General features: G+C 41.3%; 1 protein-coding gene across 1 annotated transcript in view; it reads left to right on the top strand.

Moving 5' to 3' along the window:
- The window catches only part of DLEC1 (DLEC1 cilia and flagella associated protein), a 99,786-nt gene that overhangs the window by 26,873 nt on the left and 56,912 nt on the right, over positions 1–16,001 (top strand). Inside the window, exons 4-7 of the mRNA XM_036867671.1 lie at positions 3,564–3,674; positions 11,065–11,258; positions 11,467–11,687; positions 12,498–12,576. Of these exons, the coding sequence (XP_036723566.1) occupies positions 3,564–3,674; positions 11,065–11,258; positions 11,467–11,687; positions 12,498–12,576 (605 nt within the window). The remainder of the gene's footprint in view (positions 1–3,563; positions 3,675–11,064; positions 11,259–11,466; positions 11,688–12,497; positions 12,577–16,001) is intronic.

A 16,001-nucleotide genomic window follows, 5' to 3' on the forward strand; every position in this document is an offset into this window, starting at 1 on the left:
TATATTTATTGCCCCAGACCTGGAATCAGCTGTTTCTCTAAGAAGCCCTGGTTCCTTTATTCCGCCCCACCCCCTGCCGCAAAGTCTTTGATCTATCCTCCTACATCCCTGAAAATCATCATTTTCCAGGTTAGTAGGGACAGTGCTTTTAGGGTTGGGAGACCTGACATATCTGTGGCCTGGAGGGAGGGAGAAGTGGAAGATACAGTGGCTTCGGAAAGCATTACACTCATGGGGTCCTGCTGGGGACCAGAGGATGGGTAAGATGCTTTGCATATGTTATTCCACTGAATCCTTCCAACAGCCCTGCGAGGTAGGTTTTCTCTCCATTTTACAGGTATAGGAGCTGAGAGAGGAGCTCAAGTAACTTCCCTAAATTCCCACAGCTCAGAAGGGCTGGGACCCAGATTTGAACTTGTGTCTGCTGTTAAAGCCCATCTCTTTCTTCTCTCAAGAGGAGGAGGAAGGCCTGTTGTCTAGGCACAGTGTCACACGGGTGTAGATGACTTCCCCTTGGGTGTGGCTCTGAGTGTGAGGCCCCATGCCATGTCAGGTCTGCCCCCTCTGAGGCTCAGCCCCATTAGACAGTGAACACTCAGTGTAGAATCCATATCTCCTCCTGTTGCCCCTTCTCTGCAGCAGAGTCGTGTAGCTGCCAGGCCCCCTCCCTCAGTCGTGGATTTAGGCAGAGATTATTGGTAGCAGATTCTCAGGAAGATTTATTGGTTGCCTGATATCCACTGAGTCCCTGGAGTCTGATACTGTCCCTGTCTTTGGTAGGATTCTTTTGGTTAGAGATCAGGGGAGATTAAGTAATTATTTGTTTGTTTATTTTTAATGAAAGTGGAATAAAACATTGAGAACTGGGAAATGAACATCAGCCAGGAGAGTTTCCCAATGACCTTCATTTTATGTTTTTACCCAAGATAATATTAAGTTGTAATCAGACATTATCCACCCTGGTTTCTCAGCCTTCTGCTGGCAATGTTTCTCTTTTTTATTTCAAAAGTAGCAGAAGTAGAGACCTTAATCCAGTTTCCTGGACACCCCTCTGATCCCTGCTTCTCAGGGCAGGGCGAGGTGACCCAAGAACCTCTTTTATAACTTGGATGATTGATGGTAAGGACATTCCCCTGAAATCTTTGTTATTTGAGGCACAGAAGCAGACTTTCTCTGTTTGCTGATACAAACGTCACGTGGTGGAAAACATGCGTAAATTCTCCAGACAGAGGGAGAAAGATCAGAATTCAGCAGAACGTCCTGTGCTTTTGTCCCCTTCCCTTGCTGGTATCTTATCTGTGTTGTCTTCTGGGGAATGGAGCAGCGAACCCCTTGCAGAGCCGTGCTCAGGAGCAGGGTCCATGTAGGAAGCCCACCCGTCCCAGGTGGAAGAAGATGGTCACAAGGCCAGTTCAGGGTGCCCAAGACTCACCTGGTCCACGGACCAGGCCTGACGTGGAGAGAAACTTCCCAAAGACCTGATAAGAAACCGCCGCTCCCACCCCCAGACACAGCACTGAACTGCCCACGCACTGAACTGCCCATACCCTGGGGGAGGACCATGGGGGTAATGGTATCAGAAGACAGAGGATACATCTCCTTGCATCATGGCCTTTGCCCTTTTTCTGGAAGCTTTATTTTATCTTTTAATATTCCAAATAGGCCATCACCAGAGTACTCGGGCACTGGGCTGGGCTGTGTCAGCTGGCATCGCTGCCACTCCCTGGTGAGGTCTCTGTATTGCAGAGGAGGGGCCAGGGACCCACATTTTCCCAGAAGGGACCTTTTACCTGTGGTTCCGGGATCGGTCACTGATGAGAGGCTCTTGGTGGGTTTTGGAAGGGGAGGGCCTCTGTTCTCCAGAAGCAGGCAGATGACCGAGCAGCTGTGGGTTTCATAGCAGAGTCCAGATCACGTCCTGAGAGCCCCCTGCTTCAGTGCTGCTGGCTGAAGTTGTTAATGATGAATTCCCTGAGCTCTCTCCCACTTGGCAATCCCCTGCGTTCAACAAGTGCCCTCCCACCTTTTTTTGGCCATGCTGCGTGACTTGTGGGATCTCAGTTCCCCAACCAGGGATTGAACCTGTGTCCTCGGCAGTGAAAGCGCAGAGTCCTAACCACTGGACTGCCAGGGAATTCCCTCAACCCCTTTGTATACGGTATACATAGAGTAATTCCTGCTTTCCTTGTCAAAACTTGACTATTACAGTGATAGGCCAAATCTCAAAATTCTTAAATTAACATATTTGATGGGAGAAACGTGTTCTTCACTTGTCTCACCTGTACCTTTGGTTGGTTATAGGGAACCTCCGGAGGGAAAGGCCATTTAAAGGCACCATGTTGGTTAATGGAGCAAGTAGTAAAGTTTGAAAACTTTCAAGTCTTCCATTCATCCTGTTTACTCCTTAATTTTTATCAAAGTAGTCGTGTACATGGTTTAAAAAGAAAATCAAATAGTTTCTAATGAAATATAAAAAGCCCCCACCTACGTATGTCATTGCACATTTGTGCAAACCCATAGACTTCACAACACCAAGAGTGAACCCTAATGTAAACTGCGGGCTTCATGTGACAATGATGTGTCAGTGTAGGATCATCAGTTGTAACAAATGTACCATCCATGGGGGACGTTGATAATGGGGGAGGCTCTGCATGTGGTGGGGGCAAGTGGGTATATGGGAAATCTCTATACCTTCCCCTCAATTTTGCTGCAAACCTACCACTGCTCTAAAGAAGTCTATTGAAAATTCCTCCACCTCACCTCTCCCAACTTCAGTCCACTTGTCAGAAATGGCCATTTTTAGCTCTAATTCTTCTGGAAACCTCTAAATAACACATCTTTTCTACTGTTTCCTGGCTCATCAACCATAGATAACATCAACTTCCCACTCTATTAAATGAGATTTCCTCTCATGTGTCTGCCAGTCGGTTGGGGGTTGGCTGATCTAGCTGGGCTTGGCTGGCTAGATCAGCGTCCAGCTGTGGGTCCAGCTGAACTTGGCTCCCTGCTGCAGGTTGGGCTCGGGTCTGCTCCACGTGGACTCCTGCTGGGGTCCAGGATGAAGGGGCAGGAGCTCTTCTCAGGATGATGGCAAAGGCACAAGAGGGAAGGCTCAGCTGCACGAGCACCTTTCAAAATCCTGCCAGCCTTTCATGGTCAAAGCACATCACATGGCCAAAGTCAAGGGTGAAGAAGTGGGCTCTGTCCCTAGTAGCAGGAACTAAACACTCACATGGCAGGGGGCGTGGATACAGAGAAGAGTGAAAAATTGGGGCCACTCATCAATCTACCCTGTTTCCCCTAACTCTGTTTTGTTATAGACCTCTCTGCAAGTAACTGTATTTTAGCTCAAATAATACCACCACACAGCCTTGCCCAATGGTTGACCTCTTTTAAGTGGCCAACTTAAATACTTGCTGGTTAGTTTCTTAAATCTCAAAATGACCACAGGGTTCTAAGAATTTTGTTAGGTGGTTTAGGCTTGGAGGATGAAGAAAGTTTGGGTGTAGTTTCTTTGACGTCAGTGTGCCTTGAAACACCTTTTCTCATTCTCTTCTGTGTAGTGAAGACCGTCTTCAGGTGGTGTGTGGACAACGAGTTGCTACAGAAGCATCATTTGATCTGCCCGAATGATTACTACAGCGATACAGTGCCCTTTTGCTCTGCACCTAAAGGTAATGCCTCTGTACTCTCTTTGTACCCTCTTCGAGCCTCTGATACCATTCCAGGGAAGTCCTGTAGTAGTGGGACCATACCAGCCACCTTTGCTGCTATTTCCTTGTTCATAGATGTTTTTTTCCACTTTTCTTGAATTTGGTAGTGGCTCTTGGGAGGCTCAGCTCTGAGCATGCCACTTCCTCACTAGCTCCCTAACATGTACAAGATAGAAGTCTCAGCTCCTCAATGCGGAATCTGACTCTCTAGTCTGTTGCCCAACAACAAGATGTGACAGTGTTTAGGATTGGAGTTGAATGAACCAAGAGAGGGAGGGTCTGAAGACATATGAGCCAGGGAGCAAGTTTTTGATGGAGTCAGAACACGGACCTAGGGGTTCTGCATACCCCTTACAGGCCAAGAGCAACTTTGAGTGTGGAGGGAAGTTTGGGTAGGGAGGCAGAGAAGGATGTGTGTATGATACTGGGCCAGTTTTCTGTGCTGTGGAGGCAAGATCTTCTGAGAATGAGTGGAGTGGGAGGCTGTGTTGTGGGCTTAGGCAGCAAGGTAGAATTTCAGAAGAGCCGCCATGTAGATCCTGCGGCCAAACATCGGGATGGCGACCTGGCGGTGCCAGGCTCCAAAGACGAGCTTGTCAGCAGCCCCAGTCAGTGAGACTCTGATGATCTCTGGGGGACCAGAGCTGAGAAGGCATTTGGGGTGGGAGGATTGGGATCCAGAGAATTCAGGGTGCTGACGAGGAAAGAGTTCCACTGGCGGCCTGGGCCATGCAGGGAAGTGAGGCCAGAAAGAGGTAGCAGAACCAAGTGCCATGGGGTACTCGACCACTTACTATTTTATTTTATTTTATTTTTATTTTTATTATTATTTTTGGCCGCACTGCGTGGCATGTCGGATCTCAATTCCCCGACCAGGGATTGAACCCGTGCCCCCTGCAATGGAAGCATGGGGTCGCAACCACTGGACTGCCAGGGAAGTCCCAAGTCACTTAGCATTTTTCTTTTTTAATCAGTCATCAGTTTTATACACATCACTGTATACATGTCAATCCCAGTCGCCCAATTCAGCACACCACCATCCCCACCCCACCGCAGTTTTCCCCCCTTGGTGTCCATACGTTTGTTCTCTACATCTGTGTCTCAACTTCTGCCCTGCAACCCGGTTCATCTGTACCATTTTTCTAGGTTCCACATACATGCGTTAATATACGATATTTGTTTTTCTCTTTCTGACTTACTTCACTCTGTATGACAGTCTCTAGATCCATCCACGTCTCAACAAATGACTCAGTTTCGTTCCTTTTTATGGCTGAGTAATATTCCATTGTATATATGTACCACCTCTTCTTTATCCATTCGTCTGTTGATGGGCATTTAGGTTGCTTCCATGACCTGGCTATTGTAAATAGTGCTGCAATGAACATTGGGGTGCATGTGTCTTTTTGAATTACGGTTTTCTCTGGGTATATGCCCAGTAGTGGGATTGCTGGGTCATATGGTAATTCTATTTTTAGTTTTTTAAGGAACCTCCATATTGTTCTCCATACTGGCTGTATCAATTTACATTCCCACCAACAGTGCGAGAGGGTTCCCTTTTCTCCACACCCTCTCCAGCATTTGTTGTTTGTAGATTTTCTGATGATGGCCATTCTAACTGGTGTGAGGTGATACCTCATTGTAGTTTTGATTTGCATTTCTCTAATAATTAGTGATGTTGAGCATCTTTTCATGTGCTTCGTGGCCGTCTGTATGTCTTCTTTGGAGAAATGTCTATTTAGGTCTTCTGCCCATTTTTGGATTGGGTTGTTTGTTTCTTTAATATTGAGCTGAATGAGCTGTTTATATATTTTGGAAATTAATCCTTTGTCCGTTGATTCGTTTGCAAATATTTTCTCCCATTCTGAGGGTTGTCTTTTCGTCTTGTTTATGGATTCCTTTGCTGGGCAAATGCTTTTAAGTTTCATTAGGTCCCATGTGTTTATTTTTGTTTTTATTTCCATTACTCTAGGAGGTGGATCAAAAAAGGTCTTGCTGTGATTTGTGTCAAAGAGTGTTCTTCCTATGTTTTCCTCTAAGAGTTTTATAGTGTCCAGTCTTACATTTAGGTCTCTAATCCATTTTGAGTTTATTTTTGTGTATGGTGTTAGGGAGTGTTCTAATTTCATTCTTTTACATGTAGCTGTCCAGTTTTCCCAGCACCACTTATTGAAGAGACTGTCTTTTCTCCATTGTATATCTTTGCCTCCTTTGTCATAGATTAGTTGACCATAGGTGTGTGGGTTTATCTCTGGGCTTTCTATCTTGTTCCATTGGTCTATGTTTCTGTTTTTGTGCCAGTACCATATTGTCTTGATTACTGTAGCTTTATAGCATAGTCTGAAGTCAGGGAGTCTGATTCCTCCAGCTCCGTTTTTTTCCCTCAAGACTGCTTTGGCTATTCGGGGTCTTTTGTGTCTCCATACAAATTTTAAGATGATTTGTTCTAGTTCCATAAAAAATGCCATTGGTAATTTGATAGGGATTGCATTGAATCTGTAGATTGCTTTGAGTAGTATAGTCATTTTCACAATATTGATTCTTCCAATCAAGAACATGGTATATCTCTCCATCTGTTGGTATCATCTTTAATTTCTTTCATCAGTGTCTTATAGTTTTCTGCATACAGGTCTTTTGTCTCCCTAGGTAGGTTTATTCCTAGGTATTTTATTCTTTTTGTTGCAATGGTAAATGGGAGTGTTTCCATAATTTCTCTTTCAGATTTTTCATCATTAGTGTATAGGAATGCAAGAGATTTCTGTGCATTAATTTTGTATCCTGCACCTTTACCAAATTCATTAATTAGCTCTAGTAGTTTTCTGGTGGCAGTTTTAGGATTCTCTATGTATAGTATCATGTCATCTGCAAGAAGTGACACTTTTACTTCTTCTTTTCCAATTTGTATTCCTTTTATTTCTTTTTCTTCTCTGATTGCCGTGGCTAGGACTTCCAAAACTATGTTGAATAATAGTGGTGAGAGTGGACATCCTTGTATTGTTCCTGATCTTAGAGGAAATGCTTTCAGTTTTTCACCGTTGAGAATGATGTTTGCTGTGGGTTTGTCGTATATGGCCTTTATTATGTTGAGGTAGGTTCCCTCTATGCCCACTTTCTGGAGAGTATTTATCATAAATGGGTGTTGAATTTTGTCAAAAGCTTTTTCTGCATCTATTGAGATGATCATATGGTTTTTATTCTTCAGTTTGTTAATATGGTGTATCACATTGATTGATTTGCGTATATTGAAGAATCCTTGCATCCCTGGGATAAATCCCACTTGATCGTGGTGTATGATCCTTTTAATGTGTTGTTGGATTCTGTTTGCTAGTATTTTGTTGAGGATTTTTGCATCTATATTCATCAGTGATATTGGTCTGTAATTTTCTTTTTTTGTGGTATCTTTGTCTGGTTTTGGTATCAGGGTGATGGTGGCCTCATAGAATGAGTTTGGGAGTGTTCCTTCCTCTGCAGTTTTTTGGAAGAGTTTGAGAAGGATGGGTGTTAGCTCTTCTCTAAATGTTTGATAGAATTCACCTGTGAAGCCATCTGGTCTTGGACTTTTGTTTGTTGGAAGATTTTTAATCACAGTTTCAATTTCATTACTTGTGATTGGTCTGTTCATATTTTCTATTTCTTCCTGGTTCAGTCTTGGAAGGTTATACCTTTCTAAGAATTTGTCCATTTCTTCCAGGTTGTCCATTTTATTGGCATAGAGTTGCTTGTAGTAGTCTCTTAGGATGCTTTGTATTTCTGCGGTGTCTGTTGTAACTTCTCCTTTTTCATTTCTGATTTTATTGATTTGAGTCCTCTCCCTCTTTTTCTTGATGAATCTGGCTAATGGCTTATCAATTTTGTTTATCTTCTCAAAGAACCAGCTTTTAGTTTTATTGATCTTTGCTATTGTTTTCTTTGTTTCTATTTCATTTATTTCTGCTCTGATCTTTATGATTTCTTTCCTTCTGCTAACTTTGGGTTTTGTTTGTTCTTCTTTCTCTAGTTACTTTAGGTGTAAGGTTAGATTGTTTACTTGAGATTTTTCTTGTTTCTTTAGATAGGCTTGTATAGCTATAAACTTCCCTCTTAGAACTGCTTTTGCTGCATCCCATAGGTTTTGGATCGTCGTGTTTTCATTGTCATTTGTCTCTAGGCATTTTTTGATTTCCTCTTTGATTTCTTCAGTGATCTCTTGGTTATTTAGTAACGTATTGTTTAGCCTCCATGTGTTTGTGCTTTTCACGTTTTTTTCCCTGTAATTCATTTTTAATCTCATAGTGTTGTGGTCAGAAAAGATGCTTGATATGATTTCAATTTTCTTAAATTTACTGAGGCTTGATTTGTGACCCAAGATGTGATCTATCCTGGAGAATGTTCCGTGTGCACTTGAGAAGAAAGTGTAATCTGCTGTTTTTAGATGGAATGTCCTATAAATATCAATTAAATCTATCTGGTCTATTGTGTCATTTAAAGCTTCTGTTTCCTTATTTATTTTCATTTTGGATGATCCATCCATTGGTGTAAGTGAGATGTTAAGTCCCCCACTATTATTGTGTTACTGTCGATTTCCTCTTTTATAGCCGTTAGCAGTTGCCTTATGTATTGAGGTGCTCCTGTGTTGGGTGCATATATATTTATAATTGTTATATCTTCTTCTTGGATTGATCCCTTGATCATTATGTAGTGTCCTTCCTTGTCTCTTGTAACATTCTTTATTTTAAAGTCTATTTTATCTGATATGAGTATAGCTACTCCAGCTTTCTTTTGATTTCCATTTGCATGCAATATCTTTTTCCATCCCCTCACTTTCAGTCTGTATGTGTCCCTAGGTCTAAAGTGGGTCTCTTGTAGACAGCATATATATGGGTCTTGTTTTTGTATCCATTCAGCAAGCCTGTGTCTTTTGGTTGCAGCATTTAATCCATTCACGTTTAAGGTAGTTATCGATATGTATGTTCCTATGACCATTTTCTTAATTGTTTTGGGTTTGTTTTTGTAGGTCCTTTTCTTCTCTTGTGTTTCCCACTTAGAGAAGTTCCTTTAGCATTTGTTGTAGAGCTGGTTTGGTGGTGCTGAATTCTCTTAGCTTTTGCTTGTCTGTAAAGCTTTTGATTTCTCCATCAAATCTACATGAGATCCTTGCCAGGTAGAGTAATCTTGGTTGTAGGTTCTTCCCTTTCATCACTTTAAGTATATCATGCCACTCCCTTCTGGCTTGTAGAGTTTCTGCTGAGAAATCAGCTGTTAACCTTATGGGAGTTCCCTTGTATGTTATTTGTCGTTTTTCCCTTGCTGCTTTCAATAATTTTTCTTTGTCTTTAATTTTTGCCAGTTTGATTACTATGTGTCTCAGCATGTTTCTCCTTGGGTTTATCCTGTATGGGACTCTCTGCGCTTCCTGGACTTGGGTGGCTATTTCCTTTCCCATGTTAGGGAAGTTTTCGACTATAATCTCTTCAAATATTTTCTCGGGTCCTTTCTCTCTCTTTTCTCCTTCTGGGACCCCTATAATGCGAATGTCGTTGCATTTAATGTTGTCCCAGAGGTCTCTTAGGCTGTCTTCATTTCTTTTCATTCTTTTTTCTTTACTCTGTTCCGCAGCAGTGAATTCCACCATTCTGTCTTCCAGGTCACTTATCCGTTCTTCTGCGTCAGTTATTCTGCTATTGATTCCTTCTAGTGTAGTTTTCAGTTCAGTTATTGTATTGGTCACCTGTGTTTGTTTGTTCTTTAATTCTTCTAAGTCTTTGTTAATTATTTCTTGCATCTTCTCGATCTTTGCCTCCATTCTTATTCCGAGGTCCTGGATCATCTTCACTATCATTATTCTGAATTCTTTTTCTGGAAGGTTGCCTATCTCCACTTCATTTAGTTATTTTTCTGGGTTTTTTTTCTTGTTCCTTCATCTGGTATATAGCCCTCTGCCTTCTCATCTTGTCTATCTTTCTGTGAATGTGGTTTTTGTTCCACAGGCTGCAGGATTGTAGTTTTTCTTGCTTCTGCTGTCTGCCCTCTGGTGGTTGAGGCTAAGAGGCTTGATGGGAGGCTCTGGTGGTGGGTAGAGCTGACTGTTGCTGTGGCGTTCAGAGCTCAGTAAAACCTTAATCCACTTGACTGTTGATGGGTGGGGCTGGGTTCCCTCCCTGTTGGTTGTTTTGCCTGAGGCAACCCAACACTGGAGCCTACCTGGGCTCTTTGGTGGGGCTAATGACAGACTCTGGGAGGTTAGCCAAGGAGTACTTCCCAGAACTTCTGCTGCCAGTGTCCTTGTCCCCACAGTGAAACAGAGCCACCCCCCGCCTCTGCAGGAGGCTTTCCAACACTAGCAGGTAGGTCTGGTTCAGTCTCCCCTGGGGTCACTGCTCCTTCCCCTGGGTCCTGATGCGCACACTATTTTGTGTGTGCCCTCCAAGAGTGGGGTCTCTGTTTCCCCCAGTCCTGTCGAAGTCCTGCAGTCAATTCCCACTAGGCTTCAAAGTCTGATTCTCTATGAATTCCTCCTCCCATTGCCGGAACCCCAGGTTGGGAAGCCTGACGTGGGGCTCAGAACCTTCACTCCAGTGGGTGGACTTCTGTTGTATAAATGTTCACCAGTCTGTGAGTCACCTACCCACCAGTTACGGGATTTGATTTCACTCTGATTGCGCCCCTCCTACCGTCTCATTGTGGCTTCTCCTTTGTCTTTGGATGTGGGGTATCTTTTTTGGTGAGTTCCAGTGTCCTCCTGTCAATGATTGTCCAGCAGCTAGTTGTGTTTCTGGTGTTCTCGCAAGAGGGAGTGAGAGCACGTCCTTCTACTCTGCCATCTTGGTTCCTCTCCTCCGCCACTTAGTATTTTAAAGTTGGCTGGACACTCAGTATCTTAGGCAGATCAGTAAGGATGGATTTAACATGCGTTGAGGATTTACCTGGCACTGTGCTAGGAAATGTGATGATACCAGTTTCACTGCATTCCTGCTAGCAATATTGAATGTTCTTATTTAACCTTTTGGAGATGATCTTATAGGTATAAAAAGCTAATACAAACTTTGATATGTCATGTGAACCTTTTAAAAAGCATGTTCACATATGACGTATGTGTACATGCGTGTGCGTGACAACGGTCCACTCATGTTCTTGACCATGTTTGGCAACTGAACAAATATATGAACACTCTAGTCCTAAGTCTCGAGGATACAGAGTAAGTTCCAGGAGTAATTGATACAGTGAAGGGCAATTACATCTGGGGTAGGAAATATGAACATATAGGGGAAAAAGAATACCAAGCTAACTGTGCCTTTGGTGGTTTCATTAAGTCATCTTGGAAGCGTCCACCTTGTCACCTTGGTATAGTAACTTATTTTTTTTCCTGGTGCCACAGGTGTCTTTGTCCCTGGATATTCAAAACTGACATTTAGTTGTGAGAAACGTTCTGTCCCAAAGAAAGAACTGACCAAGAAGCTTGCCTGCAGGAAGATGCCCTCTCGGTCTGAAGAGGAGACAGACTACACCATGGACAGCCTGACGTGGGACCCATCTTTTAAGGCCAAACTCAGATCCAGGGCAACTGTCAAGGTGAGTGCTGAAGCCTGTGAGTGTGTGGGCAGTGAGGCAGGGCGATGACAAGGGGGAAGGGGCTCCTGGTGACACACGACGCTGTGATGAAGCCACAGCAAAATAGGAGGGTGTCCTTGGCCACCTGTGGATCATGAAGTCGGCAAGATATCAACACACACAGACCCCCTGCTTGTCGTTGACACTATCCTTTTCTCGTGTTTCAAAGAAAACAGGTTCACTGAAGAATAAAAACTGGATGAACCATTTACGTGTGCCCCAGAGGCAGCTGGAGCGGCTTCTGCTCGCCAGGATGGAGAGTCGGAACCGCTTCCTGAAAAACCCTCGCTTTTTCCCTCCTAACACTCCATTTGGAGGCAAGTCTCTTCTCTTTCCTCCCAAGAAGCCAGCACTGATAGGAGAATTCCAGGATGGAGAGCTGGAAGAGAGGTGTGTTTTTTCCTGACTCGTGTTCTCAGAAAATCTGACCCTGCAGAGGAAAACTCAGAAGGTCCTGAGTCTGCTTTGGCTTCTGGAGGATCCTAGACGTTTGGGGGCGGGGTGTCAGTATCCGAGTAGAGCAGGGCTTCGGGGCTGCCCTCAGGCGTGGCCTTTGGACACCCCCAGAGTCCTGGGTTGTGCTCTTCTGACCTGCCAGAGTCTTGAGGAATAGGGGTTAGTGTTGGCCCTTGTTTATATCTGAATGGTCTGGGTCAAATGGGAGACATTTCTATAGCCATGTGCTCCTTCCATTAAATTCATGTGTCTTGGATAATAAAAATGTTTAAAATCTGTGTAATGACAAATAATTAGTATAAATTATGATTTTTCTTTAAGAGAGTGCCTTTGGCTATATTTCAGTAATTGTCTGTACGAAGGGAATGAGTTGCTTCACTGGTTCATAATTTTAATGGACTTAAAACTATTAATGTTTCTTTATTAAATATCTTTTTATTAAGAAAAATCAGAAAAGGTTTGCCAAGAAAACTAGCACCTATATTAAAAACCCAATTAACGTATTGGTGTTTAAGCTTCCAGAGTTTTTCCTATGCATATTGAAAAGGAAATATGTAGCTATATGTGTTTTCACAAAGATTTGATCTTGCTGTAAAACTATTTTGTGACCTGCTTTAACAACAACAAAAGCCAACAGATGACACATTGCCAATCTCTTTGATGGCTTGGATGTATTTGTTTTCCATGAATCAGTCACATGGATGAAACTAACAGCCTTTCTCACCCTCTCTTGCCCTCCCACAGTTGTGCTGATACTCCAGTGTTTCTAGCTAAGCCCTCAATTGCATTTTTCACAGATTATGAAATTGGACCAGTTTATGAGGTAAGACTCTGGTTTCTTTACAGATCCCACTCTGCTTCCTTATTTTTAAAAAGTGTTTGCTGTGAAATTTTAAAACCATACACACACACACACACACACACACACACACACACACACACACACACACACACACACACACACACACACAGGCCATACACAAAACTAGGGAAAAGACTGTAAAGAATGCTTATGTGCCCATCACTCAGCTTCAACAGTTACCTACATTCTGCAAATCTGGTTTCATCTGTTATCCTCACAACTTCATGTATGTGTGTCTGTGTGCACATGCATTCACTGGAGTATTTTAAGGAGAAGCTTAGATAGCATGTCATTCTTCAGTTAATACTTTAGTGAGTATCTCTAACAGATAAGGACTATTAAAGAATAACCATCATCATACCCAGCAATATTAACAGTGATTCCTTAATATCAACCAATATCCATCCACATCTTATTTTTAGCTATTTATTTTTTCTAAAAAGTCAATTTATAATTGGTTTCTTTGAGTCAGAATTCAAACATTGCATTTGGTTAAAGTATCTCTTATTTCTTCCTTAGTTTATAATTGCTGCTCCATCCTTTTCTTTTTAAAAATGCCATTTATTTGTAGAAGAAACTGTAATTTCTTATATTCTGGATTTGGCTAATTGCTTTATTTTTTGTTTTTTGGTTTTTTTAATTTAATGTTTATTTTGTATTAGAGTACAGTTGATTTACAATGTTGTATCAGTTTCAGGTGTACAGCAAAGTGATTCAGTTATACGTATACATATATACATTCTTTGTCAGATTCTTTTCCCATATAGGTTATTACAGAATACTGAGTAGAGTCCCCTGTGTTATACAGTAGGTCCTTGTTGATTATCTGTTTTATATGTAGTAACGTATATATGTTATATCCCAAACTCCTAATTTATCCCTCCTCCCACCTTTTCCCTTTGATAACCTTTGATAAGTTTGTTTTCGAAGTCTGTGAGTCTGTTTCTGTTTTGTAAATAAGTTCATTTGTATCAATTTTTTTAGAATCCACCTGTAAGTGATACCATATGTTATTTGTCTTTCTCTGTCTGACTTACTTCACTTAGTATGATAAACTTTAGGTCCATCCATGTTGCTGCAAATGGCATTATTTCATTCTTTTTTATGGCTGAGTCATATTCCATTCTATATAGGTACCATATCTTCTTTATCCATTCATCTGTCAATGGACATTTAGGTTGCTTTCATGTCTTGGCTGTTGTAAATAGTGCTGCAGTGAACATTAGGGTGCATATATCTTTTGGAATTATGGTTTTCTCCAGATATATGCCCAGCAGCAGGATTGGTGGATTATATGGTAGTTCTATTTAGTTTTAAGGAACCTCGATGCTATTCTCCATAATGATATTACCAATTTACATTCCCACCAACAGTGTAGGAGGGTTCCCTTTTCTCCACACCCTCTCCAGCATTTATTGTTTGTAGAGTTTTTGATGAAGGCCATTCTGACTGGTTGTAGTTTAGATTTGCATTTCTCTAATAATTAGTGATGTTGAACATCTTTTCATGTGCTTTTTGGCCATCTGTATGTCTTCTTTGGAGAAATGTCTATTTAGATCTTCTGCCCATTTATTTATTTGGTTGGGTTTTTTTTTTATATTGAGCTGCATGAGCTGTTTGTATATTTTGGACATTAATCCTTTGTCGGTCTCATCATTTGCAAATATTTTCTCCCATTCTGTGGGTTGTCTTTTTGTTTTGTTTATGGTTTCCTTTGCTGTGCAGAAGCTTTTAAGTTTAATTAGGTCCCACTTGTTTATTTTTGTTTTTATTTCCATTACTCTAGGAGGTGGATTGAAAAAGATATTGCTGCAATTCATGTCAAAGAGTGTTCTGCCTATGTTTTCCTCCAAGAGTTTTATAGTATCAGGCCTTACATTTAGGTCTTTAATCCATTTTCAGTTTATTTTTGTGTATGGTGTTAGAGAGTGTTCTAATTTCATTTTTTACCTGTAGATGTCCAGTTTTCCCAGCACCATTTATTGAAAAGACTGTCCTTTCTCCACTGTATGTTCTTGCCTACCTTGTCATAGACTAATTGACCATAGGTGTGTGGGTTTATTTCTGGGCTTTCTATCCTGTTCATTGATCTATATTTCTGTTTTTGTGCCGATACCAAACTGTTTTGATTACTGTAGCTTTGTAGTATAGTCTGAAGTCAGGGAGTCTGATTCCTCCAGCTCTGTTTTTCTTTCTCAGGATTGCTTTGGCTATTCAGGGTCTTTTGTGTCTCCATACAAATTGTAAAGTTTTTTGTTCTAATTCTGTGAAAAATGCCATTGGTAATTTAATAAGGATTGCATCGAATCTGTAGATTGCCTTAGGTAGTATAGTCATTTTGACAATATAAATTCTTCCAATCAAAGAACATGGTGTATCTTTCCATCTGTTTGTGTCATCTGCAATTTCTTTCATCAGCATCCTATAGTTTTCAGAGTACAGGTCTTTTGCCTCCTTAGGTAGGTTTATTCCTAGGTATTTTATTCTTTTTGATGCAGTGGTAAATGGGATTGTTTCCTTAATTTCTCTTTCTGATCTTTTGTTGTTAGTGTATAGCAATGCAAGAGATTTCTGTGTAATAATTTTGTTTCCTGCAACCTTACTGAATTCACTGATGAGCTCTAGTAGTTTTCTGGTAGCATCTTTAGGCTCTTCTGTGTATAGTATCATGTCATCTGCAAACAGTGACAGTTTTACTTCTTTGGATTCCTTTTATTTCTTTTTCTTCTCTGATTGCCATGGCTAGGACTTCTAAAACTAAGTTGAATAATGGTGGTGAGAATAGACCTCCTTGTCTTGTTCCTGATCTTAGAGGAAATGCTTTCAGTTTTTCAGTGTTGAGTATGATGTTAGCTGTGGGTTTGTCATATGGCCTTTTTTATGTTGAGGTAAGTTCCCTCTATGCCCACTTTCTGGAAAGTCTTTATCATAAATGAGTGTTGAATTTTGTCAAAAGCTTTTTCTGCATCTATTGTGATGATCATATGGTTTTTATTCTTCAATTTGTTGATGTGGTATATCACACTGACTGATTTGTGGGTATTGAAAAATCCTTGCATCCCTGGGATAAATCCCACTTGATCATGATGTATGATCCTTTTAATGTATTGTTGGATTTGGTTTGCTAGTATTTTGTTGATAATTTTTGCATCCATGTTCATCAGTGATATTGGCCTGTAATTTTCTTTTTTTGTAGTATCTTTGTCTGGTTTTGGTATCAGGGTGATGGTGGCCTCATAGAATGATTTTAGGAGTATTCCTTCCTCTGCAATTTTTTGGAAGAGTTTCAGAAGGACGGATGTTAAGTCTTTAAATGTTTGATAGAATTCACCTGTGAAGCCATCTGGTCCTGGACTTTTGTTTGTTGGAAGTTTTTAAACTACAGC

The sequence above is a fragment of the Balaenoptera musculus genome, chromosome 11 (genome assembly GCF_009873245.2).
Source record: "Balaenoptera musculus isolate JJ_BM4_2016_0621 chromosome 11, mBalMus1.pri.v3, whole genome shotgun sequence".
In the NCBI taxonomy this organism is placed as follows: domain Eukaryota; kingdom Metazoa; phylum Chordata; class Mammalia; order Artiodactyla; family Balaenopteridae; genus Balaenoptera; species Balaenoptera musculus.